Source organism: Narcine bancroftii, chromosome 6 (assembly GCF_036971445.1).
Source record: "Narcine bancroftii isolate sNarBan1 chromosome 6, sNarBan1.hap1, whole genome shotgun sequence".
Classification (NCBI taxonomy): domain Eukaryota; kingdom Metazoa; phylum Chordata; class Chondrichthyes; order Torpediniformes; family Narcinidae; genus Narcine; species Narcine bancroftii.
Window position 1 is genome coordinate 160,876,519 of NC_091474.1, and position 22,646 is coordinate 160,899,164.

Genomic DNA, 22,646 nt, shown 5'->3' on the forward strand with positions numbered 1-22,646 from the left:
CCATTCCCACAGGAATGGCTACAGTTGGAATCTCCAGCATGAGGCATTAAATTTCTCAGTCTAATCGGCAATTTAAAAATAAATTTAGACCCACAGCATGGTAACGTGCCCTTTTGGCTCACAAGCTCACATGTTGCTCAATTGACCTACACACCCTGGTACCTTTTTTGAATGATGGGAGGAAACCAGTGCATACAAGCTCCTTACAAACTGTGGGATTCAAACCCCAGTCCCAGTCACTGTGGCAGAGATTTTTTATTTGAATGTTTTATTTTAATTTTCATAGACTTATCAAACATTCATGTAACATACAGAATCTGTATTTATCTACCCCACCCCCATACAACTGGAAATACCATCAATTAAATTACCTTGATAGCAAAAATGAAAAACAACCCATATATTCCCACCCATTCTTTTCCCCCTCCCACTGTAGCAGAGTTGTACTCATTGCTACGCTAACCGTGTCACTGGTGATTCTACGACGGGGGGTGGGGGGTGGGTGTTATGGTGCCTCCAATTTCCCAGCAGGTCATTTGGTTAAAAAGTCACATTTTCCATTTGTGGAAACTTTTTCCAAATCAACTGCTGCAATTGTCTACAAAAACAACCATTCTATTATCTCCATCAACATATCAAGGATAAAGGGGCATTCAGAGCTTGCAGGATGAAAACTGAATGTCCTTCATGTAAACATTATTCACAACAGATGAGCCAGCCCAGCCCCGCTGGCCATGCTAACTAGCAAGGAGTGTTTAAAAAAAAAATCACATGGAGCCTGACGGAAAATGCCTTGCAAGCAAATGGTCTTCCCATGAAAGTTCTAAAGCTATCAGAAAGAAATCCTGATCACTGCAGGGGAGGCCAAAGGCATGTCAGAGATCGACTGTCATCATTAGCTGCAAGATAAAACAATAAATCTTGAGTCATGGAACCATTTTATTTTGGGGGGGTGGCTCCCTGCTGTCTGCATTGGACACATCATCACCTCATCAATTATCCTGATGCCAGAAAATCTGTTCCCCAAATTGTAGTATGGATTTTGTACATATTGGGGCACTATGGAATTATCCACTGTCTGATAACTATGACAAAATGAAAAACTCAAAATAGCCTTATTTGACTTCACAAAGACCTATAAAAGAATCAATTTCAAAATGGGCTGTCTCTATTGCAATGTATTTAAAGAAAAAACAATGAGCTACAAATCAATTTTGTAGTTAGCGTAGCAATGTGATTGTAGCTAGTGGCATGTTTTTACAGTGCCAGCGACCTGGGTTGAATCTGACCCTGTCTCTAAGGAGTTTGTTCGTTCTTCCCATGTCTTCATGGGTTTCCTCTGGGTGCTCCAGTCTCCTTTCACCCATCAAAAATGTACAGGGGCTGTAGGTTAAATGGCCGGCACAGGTTTGTGGGCCAGAAAGGCCTTTCTACTGTGCTTCATGTCTATTAAAAAAAAAATCAAAGAAAAATTATTTTCTATTAATTGCTTAAAATCCATGGTCAATCCACACCAAATTGCACACTACTCTGTACTGTAACATGAATGCCATGCAATACCAGGTTACCAAATTTCCACTTTTGTTTCCTTCTTCCGCCATCACAAGATCACAAGACAAAGGAACAGAAGCAGGCCACTAGGCCCATCGAGTCTGTTCTGTAAATCTACACTAAGCTACTCTACACTAGTTCCAATTTCTGGCCTTTTCCCCATATCCCTTGATGCCCTCACTAATGAGATACTTGTCTATTTCTTGTTTAAATACTCCCAGTGATCTGGCTTCCACTGCTGTATGCAGCACTGAGTTCCACAGATCCACAACTCTCTGGCTAAAGAAGTTCTTCCTAATCTCTGTTTTATAATTTTCAGACTATGATCCCTTGTCCTTGATTCACCCACCAAGGGAAACATCTTACCCGCATCCACCCTATCTAAACATTTCAAAATACAAAATGCCTCTATGAAATCTCCTCTCATTCTCCTATACTCCAATAAATACAACCCAAGAGCAGCAAACGCTCCTCGTACATTAGCCATTGCATTCTGGGAATCATCCTAGTAAATCTCCTTTGCACCCTCTCCAACAACACATCCTTTCTAAGATAGGGGGCCCAAAGCTTTCACATCTTTCCCGACATTTTGACAAAACATCAGCTTGTTGGACCCAAGTAACAGAAACTCATGAAATTGAAAGGGGTTCATTCACAGACTGTTCAAACACTTATTGAGGAGATTTCATTACATTAGAGCAGTAAGCAATTTTTTCTATTCCCATTGGGTGAGAGAGTAGTGCATATTGTGTAATAGTTAATTTAAACATGTAAAAAAAAATATTTTATTCTGCTACTTCACGCTGACACCATTTGCATAACCTAATCTTATAGCTCATTATAAAATTGAAGCCAATTAAAAAATAAAAATCTTTGCTTTTCAGTGTCATGAAGCCAAATTAGAATGACAACTTTCATCCATTAGGCACTAGCTACCACTTGGAATAGGAGATACTTACAAGTATTTGGTCAATGCATCTTCAAGATAATTCCAGACCCTTAATCTGCTCTCAGGGATTACTTTTGTCATGGCATTCCAGTATGCACCATCTTCAGAGTTATCTCTTTCCTTCACAGTGGATGTTTTAGCTTTTGTTTTACCCCTTAAATAAATCCAGGAGAAGCATTACTGATAAATGTTGTCTCTTCATGATCAAATCATTCAAAGTTGATCAGAGTCATATGGAAAAATTTCAACATAATATTAAGTGCCTTAAATTTTTTTAACTGCTTTGCTCTTTTATTGATAAGTGCAATGTTCCCTAACTGGTCAGGCCAATATCATTCTACTCCAAAAAGTGGAGGTGAGCCACTTCTTGAATTGCTCCCACAGCATGCAGCTATTTCGAGAGGCTTGCTGAGCTGATGAGGTGGTCGTTAATGTTACCACATTTCACAGGGTACAGAACTTTATTTTCATTCACCCTTTGTTGACAAGGCCAGCATTTGTTCCCCATCCCTGAATGCCCACAAGATGCCTGGTGCAAGCCACATTCAAATCTGCAGACACTTCCAAAGTGCTGTTGGAGAGGAAGTTTCAGGATTTGGGCCTAATGATGATGCAGAATTGGCAATCTCTTTGCAAGGCAGAATGTTGATGTCCTATTTTTTGGTTCAATGGGAAATACACTCAGGCTAGGGCCCTATAGCAAATGAATTTAGGCAACCACCTGCACTTTTGCGATTACTTTTCATTCAATATTAAATTCTCCATTAATCTTTGTGAGACCAGAGATCACATTTCTGGATCCCTGGTCCAACCCTCCGGATTACTCGTTTGGTAATACAACCGCAGTGCTGTTGTATTCTTCCAATTATACCAATTTCAATAAAACAGTAAATCCGATTTGCAGCTTTTGAAAACCATCGGCTATAAATAAAACAAGGATGCGCAAGATCACCATTATGACCAAGTAAACTAAAAAAAGGTTGACAAAGAGAACCTTCAAAAGATGTGCCAAATTGAAACAGCAACAAAATCTTGAAACTGTGACTGGATTGTTCAGACACATGAAAACAACAATTCTTTATTAAACTCAATTCAAGAGATGGGAGTAAGTATTAGTTTTGTCTTTTGTGCTTACAGGAAAGACAGAACTAATACTTTCACTGTAATACTAAACTAAAGCGGCATCGTCTGCAAAGAGCCGTTGTCACGCTCCTGTTCGGCTCTGAATCATGGGTCCTCTACCGGCATCACCTACGGCTCCTAGAACGCTTCCATCAGCGCTGTCTCTGCTCCATCCTCAACATTCATTGGAACGACTTCATCACCAACATCGAAGTACTCGAGCTGGCGGAATCTGCAAGCATCGAATCCACGCTGCTGAAGACCCAACTGCGCTGGGTGGGTCACGTCTCCAGAATGGAGGACCATCGCCTTCCCAAGATCGTGTTATATGGCGAGCTCTCCACTGGCCACCGTGACAGAGGTGCACCAAAGAAGAGGTACAAGGACTGCTTAAAGAAATCTCTTGGTGCCTGCCCCATTGACCACCATCAGTGGGCTGATCTCGCCTCCAACCGTGCATCTTGGCGCCTCACAGTTCGGCGGGCAGCAACCTCCTTTGAAGAAGACCGCAGAGCCCACCTCACTGACAAAAGACAAAGGAGGAAAAACCCAACACCCAACCCCAACCCACCAATTTTCCTTTGCAACCGCTGCAACCGTGCCTGCCTGTCCCGCATTGGACTTGTCAGTCACCAACGAGCCTGCAGCAGACGTGGACATACCCCTCCATAAATCTTCGTTCGCGAAGCCAAGCCAAAGAAGAAGAATACTAAACACTATCCTTTGCTTTTGCTCTTCTACTTTGTACTTCTATATGAATCTTAAAGTTGCCTTGTTAGATTCCTTGCAAAATGAACCCTTCTCACCATATCCAGCTACACTTGAAAATGAAAAACCTACCAAAAAACAATAGGTATGAGACATCTTAATTTTATGAAACTCTAAAAATGATCTCTAAAATCTTTTCTGAAAATGACTTTTAGTGTTCTCTACCACATGACAGCACTGCATCGATGATTTGTAATTTGTTCAATTCCTATTAAATTGTTTCCTTTGGAGCTGACTTCGTTGGGGAGTGCAAAGGATTGGAGAATGGCAAATGTGATCCCCTTTTTAAAAACAAGTAACAGGGAGAATCCAGATAATTATAGACCAGTCTTACATCAGTGGTGGGCAAACTATTGGAGAGGATTCTTAAGGATAGGATACAGTATATGCGCATTCTTCTCAGGGATGAAAAAACACCATCTGCTGGAGAAACTCAGCAGGTCAAACAATGCCTTCAAGTAGCAAAGGTGAAGATACATCACCAACGTTTTGGGCTTGAGCCCTTCATCAAGGTGTGGGGAAACATGAGAGATGTCCGAACAAAAGGGATATGGCGGGAGGGTGGGAGATGATAGGTGGGGGAAGTCGAGGCTGGGTGGAGAGAGAAAGGAAGTAGGAACTGGAATATCTAGTTAAAGGGGGAAGGGGGAGGGGGAAAGGCAAGCTGATTAGTGGAATGCAGTGAACTCAACATTCATGCTTGGGGGCTTAGAGGGTGTCAAGAGGAAAAATGATGTGTTGTTCCTCCAATCTGCAGGTGGTCAGGGTGGGGTAGTGTGAAAGGCCATGGACAGACGTGAGCTTGAGAGTGTGACTCAGAAATGAAATGGTTGGCTTTTGTTGTAGGCAGAGAGGAGGTGCTGGGCGAAGCGTTCTCCTAATCTGCGACTGGTCTCTCCAATGTAGAGAAGGCCACAGAGGGTGCACCAGATGGAGTAAATGAGTTCTTTGAAGGTACAGGTGAAGTCTTGCTTCACCTGAAAGGTCTGTTTGGGACCTCAGACCGTCGTGAGGGAGGAGGTGTGGGTGCAGGTATTACACCTCCTACGACCACAGTGGAAGGTGCCGGGGGAGAGGGTAATGGGTGGGGAGGGAAGAATGGACAAGGGAGTCACGGAGGGAGTGGTCCCTACAGAAGGCTGAGAGGGGAGGAGAAGGATAAATGTGTCTGTCGTAAGTACAGCAGATAATCTGTTGGATGCGGAGGCTGGTGGGGAGGGGGGGGGTAGGTGAGGACGAGGGGGATTCTGTGTTTATTGTTTCTAGGGGCAGGGGGTGCTAGGGCAGATGAGCGGGGAATGGAGGAGATGCGGGTGAGGGCCGAGTTAATAGTGGTGGAGGGGAAGCCACGTTTGTGGAAGAAGGCAGACATTTCAGAGGCTCTGGACTGGAAGACCTCATCTCGGGAGCAGATGCAGTGCAGACAGAGACATTGAGGGAAGTGGATGGAGTCCTTGCAGGGGACAGGGTGTGAGGACGTGTAGTTCAGGTAGTTGTGGGAGTTAGAGGGTTTGTAATAGATGTCAGTGGAGAGACTGTCTCCTGAGATGGAGACCGAGAGATCCAGAAAATGGAGGGGATCATCGGAAATGGACCAGGTGAGTTTGAGGTCCGGGTGGAAATGGGCTGCAAAATTGACGAGCTCTTCTTGGGTGCACGAGGTCGCCCTGATGTAGTCGTCGATGTACAGGAGGAAAAGTTGGGGGGTGTGGGGGGGTCTTGCCTATATAGGCTTGGAACATGTGTTTCTCCACAAAACCCACAAACAGGCAGGGATAGCTGTGATCCATGCGGGTACCCATGGCTACTCCCTTAATCTGGAGGTAGTGGGATGATTTAAATGAAAATTTGTTTTTCCCCCTTCTTCCTCCCCCCCCCACCTCCTTAACTAGTTATTCCAGTTCCTTCTCTCTCCACCTAGCCTAGACTCCCCACCTCCACCGTGGTGTTTCTCCTCCACCTATCATCTCCCACCTCCCCACTTTTGTTCGGACATCTCTCATGTTCCCCCACACCTTAATGAAGGGCTCAAGCCCGAAACGTATCTTCACTTTTGCTGCATAAAGGCATTGTTTGACCTGCTGAGTTTTTTTCACTTAACCACAATGTCCACAGAATCCTGTGTTTTACCTTCTTCTCAGGGATAGTCAGCTTGGCTTTGTGAGGGTAAAGTCATGCCTCATGAGCTTAACTGAGATTTTTTTAGGAGGTAACAAAATAAATTGATGAAGGTAGGGTAGAAAATGTGAGCTATATAGATTTTAGTAAGGCATTTGACAAGGTCCTGTTCAGAAAGTCATGAGGCATGGGATCCCTGGAACCTTGGCTGTGTGGATTCAGAATTGGCTTGCCTGTAGAAAGCAAAGAATAGTATTCTGCCTGGATGTCAGCGACTAGTGATATTCTGCAGAGATCTGCTCTGGGGTCTCTGCTCTTTGTGAATTTTATAAATGACCTGGCCAAAGATGTAGAGGGATGATTTGCAGATGATACGATGGTTGGAGGATTTGTGGAGAATGTTGAAGATTGTCGTAGGCAACAGGATATAGACAGGATGCAGAGTTGGGTATAAATGTGGCAGATGGAGTTCAATTCAGATAAGTGTGAGGTGATGCAGTTTGGAAGGTCAAACTTGGACTGAAAACATGGTTAATGGTAGGATAATTAACAGTGTGGAAAAACAGAGGGACCTTGGGGTCCAAAACTAGAGATCTCTCAAGGTTGCTGCGCAGGTCGATAGGATAGTTAAGAAGGTCTATGGTATGCTGGGCTTCATCAGTTGGGGGATTGAGTTCAGAAATCGTGAGGTAATGTTGCAGCTCTACAAATCCCTAGTGATACCACACTTAGAATATTGTCTATAGTTTGAGTCACCTCATTACAGGAAGGATATGGAAGCGATGGAGAGAGTGCAGAGGAGATTTACCAGGATGATACCTGAATTGGAAAATATGTCTAATGTGGCAAAGTTAACAGAGCTGGGCCTTTTCTCTTTGGAGTAAAGAAGGATGAGAGGTGACTTAATAGGTCTACAAGATTATGAGTTAAGGTAAACAGCCAGCACCTTTCTCCCAGGACAGGAATAACAAAGAGCAGATGATATCTGTTTAAAGTGAGGGAGGAAGGTTTAGGGGAGACATCAGGGGTAAATTTTTATACTTAAGAGTTGTGGGTGCTTGGAATGGTGCTGGTGGAGGCTGGAACAATAGGGGAATTTAAGGGATTCTTAAATAGGCACATGGATGAAAGAAAAATAGAGGGTTTGTTTTTGTAGGTATATGTAGGTCGGCACTATATCGTGGGTCAACAAAGTTCTGTACTAAGCTTTAATGGTTTCTGTTTTATGAACATTTAATGATTAGTAGCTAACCTGTATGACTAAAAACATCATCACAAATAATAAATTTTACAATCAAAGAATTCTTCAGATAAATAAATTGTAGCAAATAAAATCCCATCTCATAAATGATCCACCTTTGTACTTCTTGCCAATTAAATAAAGTAGTGAAAAGCCACATCAGCATACTAATCGTCACTTATGCTATAAAAACATACAAAACCTGCTTTGAACTGTTTACCTACTCCCATCCCTTGAGTAGAGTTTAATAAAGAATTGCTGTTTGACTAAATGTAGAAAACACCAAGTAGTTTTTAATAGTCTTTAAAAAATAATGCTTCATGCTTGAGATTGAAAGAGTTAAAGAAAACATGTACCTTGCTTGCTGATGGTCTTCAAGGAAAAGTCTTAAAATTCTAAGGATGTCATTGGGGTGAACAAGATGAAAACGCTGCTGGGATAATAATTCTGCACAAGCTTTGTCCTTTTGCGCTTCATCTTCATTTATGCATACTTTGACTTCCAAACCATCTTCTTCAGCTTTCCTTTTTTCTAATACCTCTTCATCAAGATACTGCAACAATACGTCAATCTCCTGAAATTAGCAAATGCATCAATTTACAAAACAAAGGAACCAACATAATTTATTGTGACACTAGATTACCAATTTAAAATAGAGATAACATTTTTACATTCGTATTACACTCCCAACATTTTTTTAAATATTTCATTAAGGTTACATAATTAGACAGTGATAAATACTAGCTATTTCAAATACGTTATTTCTCTATGGTTCTGAGAGACACAGACAATTGCAACAGTAACCGTCTATCCCTGTGTGTATAAACAAAGAGAGTTTCACTGCATAGAAACAGGCCCAATACATGCCAACCAAATAGCCTCTCCAAGATAATCCCATTGACCTGCATTTGGCCTTTACTCCCACTCAACCTTCAATATTCACATACCTATCGCTACCATTTCCTTTGGCAGATTGCTCCGTATCCCCAGGACCATGTTGAAATGTGTTCCAATGATCAAAAATTCATTTTTTTCCTGATTTTTTCTTGAATATTTCATATTTTCTTGATTGAATATTTATCTAATAACTGCTGCTGCATGTCGGAAATCTGCTTTTACTGCCAACCATTCGCAATAGTCACTGAAAATAGGGAAGTCTATTTCTCAGGTTGTATTGGATAGGAGGGACCACATTTGATGTCAGCAGCAAGCATTCTCAATTCTTTACTACTGCAGAGCCCATCCCACTGTGAATTCTGATTTCCACCTCTCTCCAGTGGCCAATCCCACTAGGAAACAAGAGCCCACTCCACCAGTTGTGCTGCCCTTTGTTTGATAAACAAAGACTTGAAAAAGTAAGACTGACACCAAGGAGATTGTGTTTTACAACAATCACAGCATCTACAGACTTTTGGGTTCAACTCCTAAACAGTCTTGAGGAAGAAAATTAAACAATTATTGCACATGTATATCCTTTCCAAGTTTTGCAACTATCAAATACATTTTTTAGTCGTGCTCACTGTTGTGAAGAAAATGTCTACTACTTTTGAACAATAACTATGAAGTAAACAACCAAGATATTTTATTATGTTTTATTTAAGAAATGCACTTTGTATAATCTTACAAATCCATCCAAGATAATAGATCAATTAGTTTAATGACTCTTCCAAAAAGGAGGCAGTTCTGAAAGGATTTCCACTCTTCAGTTCTGCACTGAAATGGCCAAATAAAACTCATGCTCAAGTTTCTCTAGTGGGTCTGACTGTTAACATGGAGGCAAAGTCCTCTTCCTAAATAACCACAGAGCTAGAAATGCAGGCAGTCAGGGAATTCATAGTATGAAATTATAACAATAATTCTAACTCAAGGAGCTAGCTACAACCACTGCAGATTAACATTTAAAGATATTATGGGCAAATTGTCCACAAATCTCCTACTTCATTTGAAATGGAACCGCATTAACTTGCATTATTAGAAAACATTCCAAATTGCTATCACAATTTATTCATTCAACATATCAACAGATGATTACACTAATATGGCGACTTCACTTTTACATGTGAATTAAATTTTTTTGGCAACAGATTGAGTTGCATCCAAATATTAACATGGAAATTGAAAAATGCCTGGTAAATTCTAAAACTCTTGCAAATGGAATTCCAAACCAAGGTTTTCAGAAAACAATTATGACCAAAAAACTGTGCATCTGAAAATAGTGTTACCTTACCTTATCCAATTCATTTTTAGACATTTCACAATTCTTTATAAAGAACTCTGTCAGTTTGATGATATCATCTTCATTTTCAATTCCCAAAGCCTGCATATGGTGAAAATCATTTAAAATTTCAATTTTAATCTTCAAGTTAGAAGTACCGCAAACAGATTTACTAAGTTTCCTTCGATAGAAAGAACATTTTTTAGTTTCTATTCAGATTTGATCATAGATAACACCAGATCAGTCTTCACATCCCCACTTAACTTGGGACATCAATTACTTACAACTGTGCCTCTAACCAATTCATTCCCTCCAAGAATTTTAACAACTATCCAGACAGGTTGGCTTGTCAAATAATCAACAGTGAATCTCTCATCATTAAAACCATACAATCGTATCTTTCTCAAAACAGAAGCCTATGAAATACAGCCTGGTTTGTTACTAGTTATAAACCAGCAGAGGCCTGAACTAACAGTCCCTCCAAAAGGGAAGGGGGAATACAGAAAAATGTTGGGCTATTAGCCAATAATTAGATTGCCAGCATAAATGAACTTAATTGTAGCAGAGTGAAAAAACATCAACTCAATGAATGATAATAACCTCCATTAAATTCACAGTAACAGCATTCCAATTATGTTTGGGTATATGTGTGTAATATATTTTTTATATATAGTGTGTGTGTGTGTGTGTGTGTGTGTGTGTGTGTGTGTGTGTGTGTGTGTGTGTGTGTGTGTGTGTGTGTGTGCCCTTCAAGTCCACGCCGGTTCACTTGAACAACTCCACGTTTCCCCTTCCCACTCTCCGCCCATAACCCTTCAACCTCCTCATATCCATGTACACATCCAACCTTCTCTTAAATGACAGAAAGGACCCTGCCGCAACTATCTCCTCTGGAAGATCGTTCCATTCTGCCACCACTCTCTGAGTGAAGAAGCATCCTCTAATATTTCTCCTAAAGTTTTGTCCCCTTACCATTTCGTTCCAACCTCCCCTGCCCTCAGGGGAAAGAGTCTACTCACGTCTGGACTATCTACTTCCTTCATAATTTTAAATACGTCTATCAAATCCCCTCTCAACCATCTACGTTTCAATGAATAAAGTCCCAGTCTTCTTAATCTTTCTCTGTACTCTAGATGTTGTAAGCCAGGCAACATCCTTGTAAACCTTCTCTGCACCCTCTCCACCTTATCTGTATCCTTCCTATAATTTGGAGACCAGAACTGAACACAATACTCCAAACCTGGCCTCCCCAATGCCTTAAACAATCGCAGCATCACTTTCCAGCTCCTATACTCTATACTATGATGTATGAAGGCCAGCATACCATATGCCTTCTTAACTACCCTGTCTACATGGTAATCCACCTTCAAGGAACTCTGTACCATAACTCCAAGATCCCGCTGTTCCTCTGCATAATTCAATGCCCTCCCCTTAACTGCATATGTCCTATTCTGATTATTTTTAACCGAAATGCAGCACCTCGCACTTGCCTACATTGAATTCCATTTGCCTTCTTTCAGCCCACTCTTCCAAACAAACCAAATCCTTCTGTAATCCAAGTAAATCTTCCTCACTATCCACCACTCCCCCTATTTTCGCATCGTCTGCATATTTGCTTACCCAGTTAACCACCCCCTCCTCCAAATCATTAATATAAATGATAAACAACAGGGGACCCAGCACCGATCCCTGAGTCATACCGCTAATCACAGGCTTCCATCCTGACAAACTGTTGTCCACCATGACTCTCTGCTGTCTATCTTTCAGCCATTTCTGAATCCATCTCACTATCTCTCTATTAATCCCTAGTGACTGAACCTTCCTTACTAACCTTACATGCAGAACTTTACCAAAAGCTTTACTAAAATCCAAAAAGATCATGTAAACCGCCCTACCTTCATCCATTTTTCTTGTTACCTCTTCAAAAAACTCAACAAGATACGTCAAACATGACTTTCCCTTCACAAACCCACGTTGGGTGCCCCTGATCAATCCCTACCTATTGAGATATTTATACACACCATCTCTAAGAAAACCCTCCATAACTTTCCCCACCACCGAAATCAAACTTACTGGCCTATAATTACTTGGCCTTTTTTAAACAACAGAACTACATTTGCAACCCTCCAATCCTGCAGCACTACACCATCCTCCAGTAATCATTGAAAAATCACTGTCAGAGCCTCCGCTATTTGCTCCCTGACCTCTCTTAATGTCCTGGGAAAATTCCCATAAAGACCAGGAGACTTATCCACCTTTATTGACTCTAGAAGCTCCAAAACCCTCTCTTTACTAATCTCTATCCTTTCCATAACTAAGCCATTCGCCTCACTTATCTCACATAGTCCAATGTCCATTTCCCTCATGAATACAGACGAGAAAAAATTGTTCAATATCTCCTCCATCTCAAACGGTTCCTCACATAGTCCCCCGTTCCCATTTTCCAGTGGACCTACTCTATCCTTAATCCTCCTTTTACTATTCAAGTATCTGTGAAGACCCTTAGGATTCATTTTCACCTTATTAGCTATGGACACTTCATACCTACTTTTTGCCTTTCCAATTTCCCTCTTAATGTTCTTTCTGCAATCTATACATCTCATCAATCTTTTGTTTCTTATGTTTTCTTTTTTTTTCTTATATTTAGCATAGGCCTCTCTCTCATCTTGAACCAGCTTCCTAAATTTGTGTGTGTGTGTGTGTGCGTGTGTAATATAGTGTGCATGCAGTATATTGTGTGTGTGCATAATATATTGTGTGAAAGTGTGTGTGCGCACACAGTAACCTACGACCATGTCCTCCTTTTGGAATGGCCACCCATCCCAGAACTGTTCCCATAAAAATCTTCATCTTACAGCAAATATAGCGTCAAGTTGAATTAGCGATCGCTCATCACGCTTGAGAGAATCAATAATTTTAATAAGCTTGCTTTCAATCAGGAATCCCTATCAAAAGAAAAAAAGTGACATTTTATATTCTCAATTTAGAAGTATAAAGGCAATTCTGTAGAAATTAATATATTGCCCATGGAATTAACACACACCCTTGCGACTGGAACAAATATATGTCACATCATTTAGCTTTTCTAAGAAAATATTGCATCAGTAGATAAATTTTATAATTCAGCAAAACATTGTTCATTTGTGTAATGATAGGATGGATGGATGGAGGAAGGGTATTTCTTGGAGAATCTAGGATAAGAGTCACTGATTAAAAATAAGCATGCAACCAAATAAATTAGAAGTGATTTGCAATTTCCTCATTCAGAGCATCAAACAGTTGTAGAACAATTCCCCGCAAAAGGTTATGTCAGAAGATTCTTTGGTTAGATTTGAAACAAAGGTGGATAGACTCTTAACAAGGGAAGTAAATGTTACAGAGGTAAACTGGAATGCAGAGTTAAGGTTACAATCAGGTTGGTCACAATCTTTTTAAATGGATGAGATATGTTTGGCCTCCGAACACTTTTAAATTTTTGAACTTTCATTGACGACACTAGAATTTCAAAATAACCTGAGAAATAAAAGTTGAATGTGCGTTTCAGGTGGATTCAATAATCAGGTTCCAAACTGTGTTTGCTAGTACATTACTTTTCAAATATATCATAGATGACACTGGCAGTATCAGGAAAGTATGATGTTGATAATATCACAAAGTATCTGGTTTGTTCCTGATATTAAAGTCAACCCCATTCATTTAATGGCAAATGTACAATCATCCACACAACAAACTATAATGGTTCGCAATACAAAATATTCATTAATATCTTTAAATGTGAAAATATGGCCCAATGCTGTGCAGGATGAGAAAGAAAGGTACTTCATTAGAATTATCTCATCCACCAATGGTAACTTCTTTTAAAATAGTTTCCATTGATTTGCAGAAACAACAACCATTAATTTCTTTGATACATGGACAGTTTTTTTAAATGAATTAAATGGTGCTAGGGTCCTTGTCTTTGTATAAAGTTTAATTTTAAAGAGTATCTGAGGGCCTTACATGAGCACCAATGGCATAAATATATTGTCTAACTCAGAATCTGTGGTAATTTCATTTAAGGACAGGCCCCATGATACTCCATTTGCTCTTGCAATTCCAGTCATTTTCTACTAGTTTGGCCGAATTTGTCCAAAGGTATTGGAAATAACAGGAGCAGGCAGAAGCTTTACCATTAACCTCTCAGAAACAATGCATGCAATAGCATTGATTATACAATACAATATTACATTCCACAGAAAAACATCAAGGAAATTATAAAGGCTGAGCAAAGATTCCACTGATTGCCAATACCATTAAGGTAAAACTTAAAATGCAAATACTCACTGTTTCATCACACAAGACTTCCAACAATGTTTTAACTGTCTTCAATGAGAGCTCTCCAGGTCTGCCACCACAAAGTGTCATGGCCTTGTCCTCACTAGCTGAATAACAAATGTTTTGGAAAATGGAATTTTGCATCAATGATTTCTCTTCTTTTCCCTCTCCTTCCTGTAAATCCCATGGCTGCTTGCCTGTCATAAAGTATTTGAAAATATCAATGGCAAATTTTTTTCACGCTGGAGCATTAATGTATAAAATAACAGCAATGGCATTCACTTCTAATACACTGCAGGGAGATGCTGAAAAAAGAAAACCAAATTTGTCTTTTTTCAATAGTTCAGAACAACAAAGAGCAAGCTAAACGCAGGATTGCATCCCTCAAGTTGTGTAAAGAAGGCACATGATTCAGTAAAAGGAAGGAATGGTACAAAGGAAAGAAAGAGATGAAAGCCAATAGCAACAAATTATCATGACAAGACCATCTGGTAAAGTTGACTCAGCACTAATATGCCACTCTGACCATGACTTTGCAAATGATGAGAATAGAGTCTGTCATCAAATGGCATTTACTCATCCATAACTGTTGATCAATACCCAAAGTTTTTCTTGGGACGAATCAGTTTCAGACATGGCCTAAGCATGGACAAAATAGCTAAACTGAAGGTATAACTGAGGCTTTCTTTTGACCGAATGAGAAATCTGAATTCAAGGAGGTACTGTAATGATTGGATCAATAACTCCCACATATTAGAGGTCAATCATAGTAGCACTGGCAAAACTGTGGCATTGACTCTATCATATGCCAGACATCTTCTGCTGCTTCAATTACTTTTCCTTTATCAGCTCATCAGAAATAGGGTTGCTTGCTGATGTTAAATTCCATTCATCGATCCTCTGCTAACAAACTAGTCTATTCATCTATGCAGCAAGACCTCGACAATGTCTTGAAAATTGATAAGCAACATTGAAACCATTAGATACCAGTGACCATCTTCAAAAAGTTAATAAACCACCTGTTTGACATTCAATATCATCAATACCAGGTCTCCTCCGAGCAACGTTCCACAAGGCTCTACTGGCCAGAAACCTATCTGAAAATCTCAATAACTGTGGCAACAGAATAAACAGAATAACTCAGATTATGCTTATCCTGTGGTGATAACTCGCCTCCTTATTCTGCAAATATTTTCCACCATGGGGCACAAATCAATAGTCAAGAAATATTTTCTACTTCCCTCAACACCTAGAGGTCCAATAGCAAAATTAGAACATTTAGAACAAACAACATACTTAATTGAAAGCCCATCCATGGTTTCCTCTACTTCTAGCACACTCTGAGACATCTTTCATTGTCACTGTGGCCAAAGACTCAAAGGAGTGAAAGATGAAAGTCTACAGATGCTGTGATTGTATTAAAAACAGAAACGCTTGAATGGTTAAGGTCCCCCAAAAAAATCAGTTATTTGTCTTTACCTCCTATATGTCTATATGCAAGACCAGCTGAGTTCCTCCAGCATTTCTGTTTTTACCAAATACTAAAAGTTCTTCCTCCATAGCAACTGAATTAAAATAGCGAATGAAGTTCTCAAAGGCAATAAAAGAACAAAAATGGTTAGCCTTGCCAGCCACAGTCAGCTGCTGAATAACTAATAATTCTTCTATTAAATCATTTGGTGAAATGCAAAGAATATTTACTGCTTTTAAGAGCCAGAATACAAGTTTCTTCAAACTTTTAATACATTCATTATTATGGCACAAAATATTTGTGGCAGTAAGTCATTGAGGACCTACTCATGAAGGTTCTCAAGCTGAACTGTCACAGAAAGGAACAAAACAAAGGCTTACAATTCACCAATGACATAAATTGGCTAAAAAGTACAATGTAATGAGGACATTGCAATTCTGCAGCAGGATATGGTTAGATCGAGTGACTGTGCAAAAACGTGGCAGTGCTAGGTCATGAAAGAGAAATCTAAAAGGTTGATCTTCGATACGAAGAGAGTGCAAACAAGTGAAGTTTACTGGAAACTACATCTTCTAGAGCATAAATCACAAAAGTTAGCAGACAAACCCAACAGGTAGTGAAGAAAACAAATGGCATGGTGACCTTCACAGCAAAGGGTTTGGAATTTGAACTGTAAGGTTTTGTCATAGACATACAGGGTGTTGGAAGGCTACACCTGGAAAACTGTGTAGACTTGGTCCCCTTACCCAAAAATAAATAACATTGCAACATTGAATGCAATCCAAAGGAGTTTCGCCACACAAATACATGGCACAAGAATCATCCTCTCAAGAAATACTATTTAGTTTGAGCTTGTATTTTCTCAAGTTTAGAAGAATGAGAAGTGACCTTCTTCAAGCATACAAGACCATATCAGATAGTTGCTGAAGTGTTTTCACCAATGGGAGGCTCATGATGAAGAGAGCATATCAATAAAACAGTTAAAATTGAAATTTCTTGTCTCAGTGGTCAATACTGGAATTCTCTTCCTCCACCACAAAGAATGGTAGAGCTCAGATCATTGGAAATATTTCTGAAGATTAATAACTCATTGAAACATCAACAAATTGAGAATTATGTGAAACAGACACAAAAGAGGTGTTGCATGCATCATAGATCAGCGATGACCATATTGAATGCTGGGTAGGCTCGAGGGGTCTCATGGTCTACCCCTGTTCCTATTTTTCTGTATTCTTCAATGGCATTCATCTCCTTTCAGTGGTTGCAGATGCAATCACCCAGGCAAATGTGCTGTGTTACAGTATACTCCCAATTTGTATCTTTGGATAGTGAGAAAGCTTTGGCATGCAAAAAAGTCAATTTTTCAGTAGTTTAGAATTTAGGGCCACAGTTTCTGATTTGTTCCTCTAGCCACAATATTGAGACACCTAATGAATTTCTGTCTGATGGGAATCCCCAAGACATGAGTAGTGGGGATGTGGCAAAGGCAATACTATTACAAATTCAGAGAAGGTGATTAGATCATCTTACTGAAGATGGCCATTTCTTGACAATTTCGTGGGCAACATCACTTGACCTTTCCAGATACTGTGTATTTGACTAGTGAAGGGAATAAACATCTCCACTTCTCATCTTATGAAGAAAGATACAACACCCTATCTAATGTTGACATTGGGAAGCTTGTTTAGAGAAAGATGCATGATTTTACTTTTATTTATTACTTTTGACATTGGTTTTCACAAAAGGCAGCACCTCACCAGCCAAAGTTTATGCGCAATAACAATGCACATCACACATTAATTAAGTGACAAGTTATAATAATGTAACATTTGGCCCATCCATGCAAAAATCTCCTTGCCTATTTTTATAGATGAGTTACAGAATGACTTTAATTTTCTTACCTCCTAGAATAACTTCTTCTACCATTTGGACAGCAGACTTTTTCTCCCCAGTGCAAGATACAATTGGTCCAACATTCTTCATGAAATATAGTTCTGGCATTGTCCAGTTCAAACCCAGCTGTTGTTGATGAATGATCCGATCAGCATCAAGGACCTTTCTGACCAGATCCTTTGCTTCTTCCTCATTCATCAGCCAAATACCCTCAAACTTTTTAGCATCGACAGAAGCAAAATGTCTGGTAAAACAAAAGGACTGGAGTTTCATATTCTAAACTACTGAAGGTGTCAGACAGCAGTAACTGATTCTTAGAACCATAGAACATTACAGCACAGAAACAGGCCCTTTGACCCATCTAGTCCAAGCCAAACTACTTATTCTGCATGGTCCCATCAACCTGCACCTGGTCAATAAGACTCCACCCTCCTCCCTACCATGTACCTATGTAATCTTCTCTTCCCTGCATCTACCACATCCACTGATGGCTCATTGCACTCTCTCACTTCCTTCTGAGTGAAGTTCCTGCTCACATACCTCAAGCATTTTATCTTTCACCCTGAAGTCATGTCCTCCAGCTCTTCTCTAATCCAACCTCAGTGGAAAAAGTCTGTTTATGTTTACCCTATCAGTTTTACACATCTCATATCAAATCTCCCTCATTCTCCAACATTCCAGGAAATAAAGTTCTATCCAATTCAACCTTACTCAATAACTCAAGTCCTGGCAATATCCTTGTAAATTTTCTCTGTACTCTCAGTCTCATCAATATCTTTCTGATAGGTATGTGACCAAAACTGCATACAATAATTAATCTTTAATCTTTAGATAACAAAATAAAAACAAATCTACCTCTCTTAGTCTTGAAACCTGACACTATTGAGCCTATATCAAAATTTAATGCACCTGTTTGCATGTAATTTACAGAGACATTCTCAAACATATTTTCTCCAATATCAATTTCGGTCTGAATTCTCATTTTTAAAACTTAGATAGCCAAATCATTAGACTCAATCGTGACATTCTTCTCTCAACTGGACAACAAATTGGTGATATAAATGTGCACAATTTCAAAAATGGACTTTCTGTTGACTGTTACGAACTAACAATCCTTTTAATTTTGTTATGGACTAAAGGGACTTTGTTAGCACAAACAAAGGAACAGCAATGGAAAATTCATGAGACAATGGTAAATTCAAAATATTTTTTTATTAAACTATTAATAACAACATTTTTTACTTACCTCTAAACTTAACTCTAAATTTAACCCCACTATGCACCAATGTAAATGTGTGTAATAAAGTTCCAAACTCTGAAAAGTCTATTTTAAAACTTCAGCATCGTTTTATTCTTGCTTGAAGGTCTTAAATTTTCAGTTCAGAAATAATTATAAACCACTTTAACACACATCTTCAAGCCTCTTTAAACTCACAATTCTTTCGATGAGTTGTCCTTGAGACATATTCTTCAAATAGAAGTGACCATCTTCTGAACCACAAATGTATCTCCTGTGAATAGGATAATACAAGTCCTGTGTTTCCAAGATCAAATGTTCCTCTTTTGAACAAAGACTTTGGGATCTATTTTCCAAATGATGAAATTGTCCTCTATCTTAAAAAAAAGTCAGAAGTAGGCTTCTCTTTTGAAATCTACTTATTCTGTGTTTCCCTTTTATTAGGAGTAACACATAACAGCACCTATTCTGGTTACTGTAATTCAACCCTGTCTTTCTCAAGGATTCACCTCCTGTGTGTCATGATGATATTTCTCCAAATCATGTGACAGTTACATCATCAACAAGGTCAGACCCAATTCTTGTAAACCACATGACTATTTGTTTAATTTCTGCAGAACTTTTTGAAAACCATTCCATATCCATAACAACTTCTGACCTCATGTCTGTTCAAGAGGCTTGTTTTACGATGCTGGAAAGTCTAATAAACCTGTTTTTGTTCAAACATATGGCTTTCTTCAGCAGTTCTCCTTGAGTACATCAATACTTCAGTTTTTAATAAAGCAAACACTCCATTATTTTTGAATAATCAAGACCCACTTCAGTTCACTTAGCTGTAACTCCGAGAATTAACTTTTTTTAATGAGTACAATGGTTCCCTGTAAATGTACTGTGACATGTGTGTGTAACCCTGTAACCAACCCACAACTAACCCAAGACATATTTATAAGAAACATAGCTTAACATTAACCTAAATATTAAGATTAATACAGATCCATTACATGACCAAACAAGATTATGAGCTCTTTAGTATATGGACTTGAATGTACTGGCCTCAAACATTTAATCTGACTTTGTGACCTGACAAATAAGAACATAGAAACTTTAAGCAGGAATAGGGCACATGACCTATCAAGCCTGCTGATCTGGTCATGAACTCAGTTCCTCTCAGCAGACTATTCCCCATAAACCTTAATTCCCCAATTATTCAAAAATATATCTGTGGTTTTGATAGGCAGAAAGCAAAGGGTGGGAATAAAGGGATCCTGTTCAGGTTGGTTGCCGATTACTAGTGGTGTTTTGCAGTGGTCAGTGTTGGGTCCACTTCTTTTTACAATGTATATGGATGATTTAGATTATGGATTAAATGGTTTTGTGGCTAATTTTGCAGATGACAAGATAGGTGGTGGAGTAGGAAGTATTGAAGAAACCGAAAGGTTGCAGAGAGACTTGGATGGTTTAGGGAGTGGGCAAAGAAATGGCAGATGAGATAAAATGTTAAGAAATGTACGGTTATCTATTTTAGAAAAGGAAATAATCAGGCAGATTATTATTTGGAAGTGCAAAGGGACTAGCTGGGAGGGGTGGGGGGGGGGTGTCCTTGTGCAGGGTTACCTAAAGGTTAAACACCAGGTTGAATCAGGAATGCTGTGCTGGAATTCATTTCAAGAGAAATAATGTATAAGAGTAAAGAGGTGTTGATGAGGATTTATGGGGCACTGGTGAGACCTCATTTGGAGTACCCTTAATTTAGAAGGGATGTAATGAATTTGGAAAGAGTACAGAGACGATTTACCAGGATGATTCCTGGAATGCAAGGGCCAACATATGAGGAATGTTTAGCAGCTCTCGGATTGTATTCATTGGAGTATAGAAGAATGAGAGGGGAATTTTTTAAATATTTTATTTATAAAAAGCATGATGCATATTTTCAAAACAATTAATACATATAATCCAAAAACTTCACCCCCTACTACCCACCCTCCTACTACTACCCACCCCTCCCACTAAGGCCAACTAACCTATCCCCAGTAAAGAAAAAAAAAGGAAAGAAAAGGGGAGATGTAAACCAGAATAACACAATTAATTAATTACCATGGATTAGAGTAACGTGATTGGAGAATTAAAAATTTAAAACCCATATGCTCCAAGTTTTACAATAAAAAAAGTTATCACGTAGATTATATGTTTTTTTTCCCCAATGGAATACAAGATCTCAGTTCCATATGCCATCTATATATATACCCAAATCAGTCTCATTGTTCCAAGTAATTGCTAAACATTTTCTGGCTGCAGCCAATCTCAAAACTGTAATTTGAAATTTAGTTAATCTTATATCCAAGCTCAACTTCTTAATATTACCTAACAAAAATACTGATGGGTCTAATATAAATTTCACTTTAACAATAACTTCTAAAAAAAAATCCTCGTCGCTCCCAAAAAGGTTTTACCGTTTCACTTGACCAAGTAGAATGTGAAAAAAAGTCTACCTCCTTCTGACATTGAAAACATAAATCTGAAGAAATTAAATTATATCTCTTTAATCTTTCTGGAGTTAAATATAATTGATGTATAAAATTATAATGAACTAACGGATATCTCACATGAACAATTTTAGTCATACTATCTTTACATAAGTTTCTCCAATCATCTTGATTAATAACTATTCCTAAATGTTTTTTCCCCCACTTTAATCTAGATTTATGCACATCTAACTTAGGCATTTTATTCTGTAATAATTATGACATTTCAGATGTAAATCCCTTCTTGTCACCATCTGTAAGCAAACTTTCAAATTTAGATTGTCTTGGTAACCGTTAAGTATGTCCAAAATTATCCAATAATAAAGCTTTAATTTGATAATAACAAAAAAGACTATTTGAGGATATTGCATATTTTTCTTTCATTCTTTGAAAAGAAAATAACCTGCTTCATAACAATCTTATACAAATTTAATTCCTTTTTGATCCCATAATTTCAAAAACTGATCATTAAGTATAAAGGGAAAAAGCTTATTTTGATATTTTATTCCATTAAATGTATCAAAATAGGTGAATTATAATTATGTAATAACTTAGAATTCATTTATAAATAAAATAATCCATCTTCTCACCAATTTGAGATAATTCAATATTTGCCCATTCCAATGACTTTTCCAAATCAAACATTCTATTTATAAACTTTAATTGTGCTGCTTTATAATAATTTTGAAAATTCAGAAGCTGTAAACCTCCTAATTCATCTTTCCAAGTTAATTTTTTGTAAAGATACCTGACCATTTTATCTTTCCATAGAAACTTTCTCACAATAGAATTCAAATCTTTAAAGAATTTTTGAGGAATCTTACAAGGAATAGATTGAAGAAAAAATACTGAATCCTGGGAAAAATTTTCATCTTGATACAATTAACTCTTCCTATTAATGTAATCGGTAAATCTTTCCATTAATTCAAATCATTTTTAATTTTATAAAACAATGATAAGTAATTTAATTAATATAAATGACTAATTACTATCTACTTTAATATCTAAATATTTAATTTGATCCAACCATTTAAATTTAACAGTACGTTTACAAGCAGTATAATCCACTTATGCTAATGGCATCATCTCACTTTTTCCCCAACTAATTTTATAACCTGATATTTCACCATACTGTTCCAACCTATCATGTAACCATTTTAAAGAATTCTGAGGTTCTTGTTAAATATATCAAAACATCATCTGCAAATAAGTTAATTTTAAATTAATCAGACTTCACTTTAATACC

At 38.4% G+C, this 22,646-nt stretch overlaps 1 protein-coding gene across 5 annotated transcripts in view; it reads right to left on the minus strand.

The window, feature by feature from the left end:
• The window catches only part of drc1 (dynein regulatory complex subunit 1 homolog (Chlamydomonas)), a 92,714-nt gene that overhangs the window by 12,819 nt on the left and 57,249 nt on the right, over positions 1–22,646 (minus strand). For 4 of the 5 annotated variants that reach the window (XM_069886490.1, XM_069886492.1, XM_069886493.1 and 1 more), the window contains 6 exons: positions 17,650–17,885; positions 14,287–14,474; positions 12,819–12,908; positions 9,976–10,065; positions 8,105–8,322; positions 2,511–2,654 (listed from right to left, as the gene is read on the minus strand). In XM_069886490.1, coding sequence (XP_069742591.1) covers positions 2,511–2,654; positions 8,105–8,322; positions 9,976–10,065; positions 12,819–12,908; positions 14,287–14,474; positions 17,650–17,885 — 966 coding nt within the window. The remainder of the gene's footprint in view (positions 1–2,510; positions 2,655–8,104; positions 8,323–9,975; positions 10,066–12,818; positions 12,909–14,286; positions 14,475–17,649; positions 17,886–22,646) is intronic. The other variant, XM_069886494.1, reaches the window with a different exon arrangement.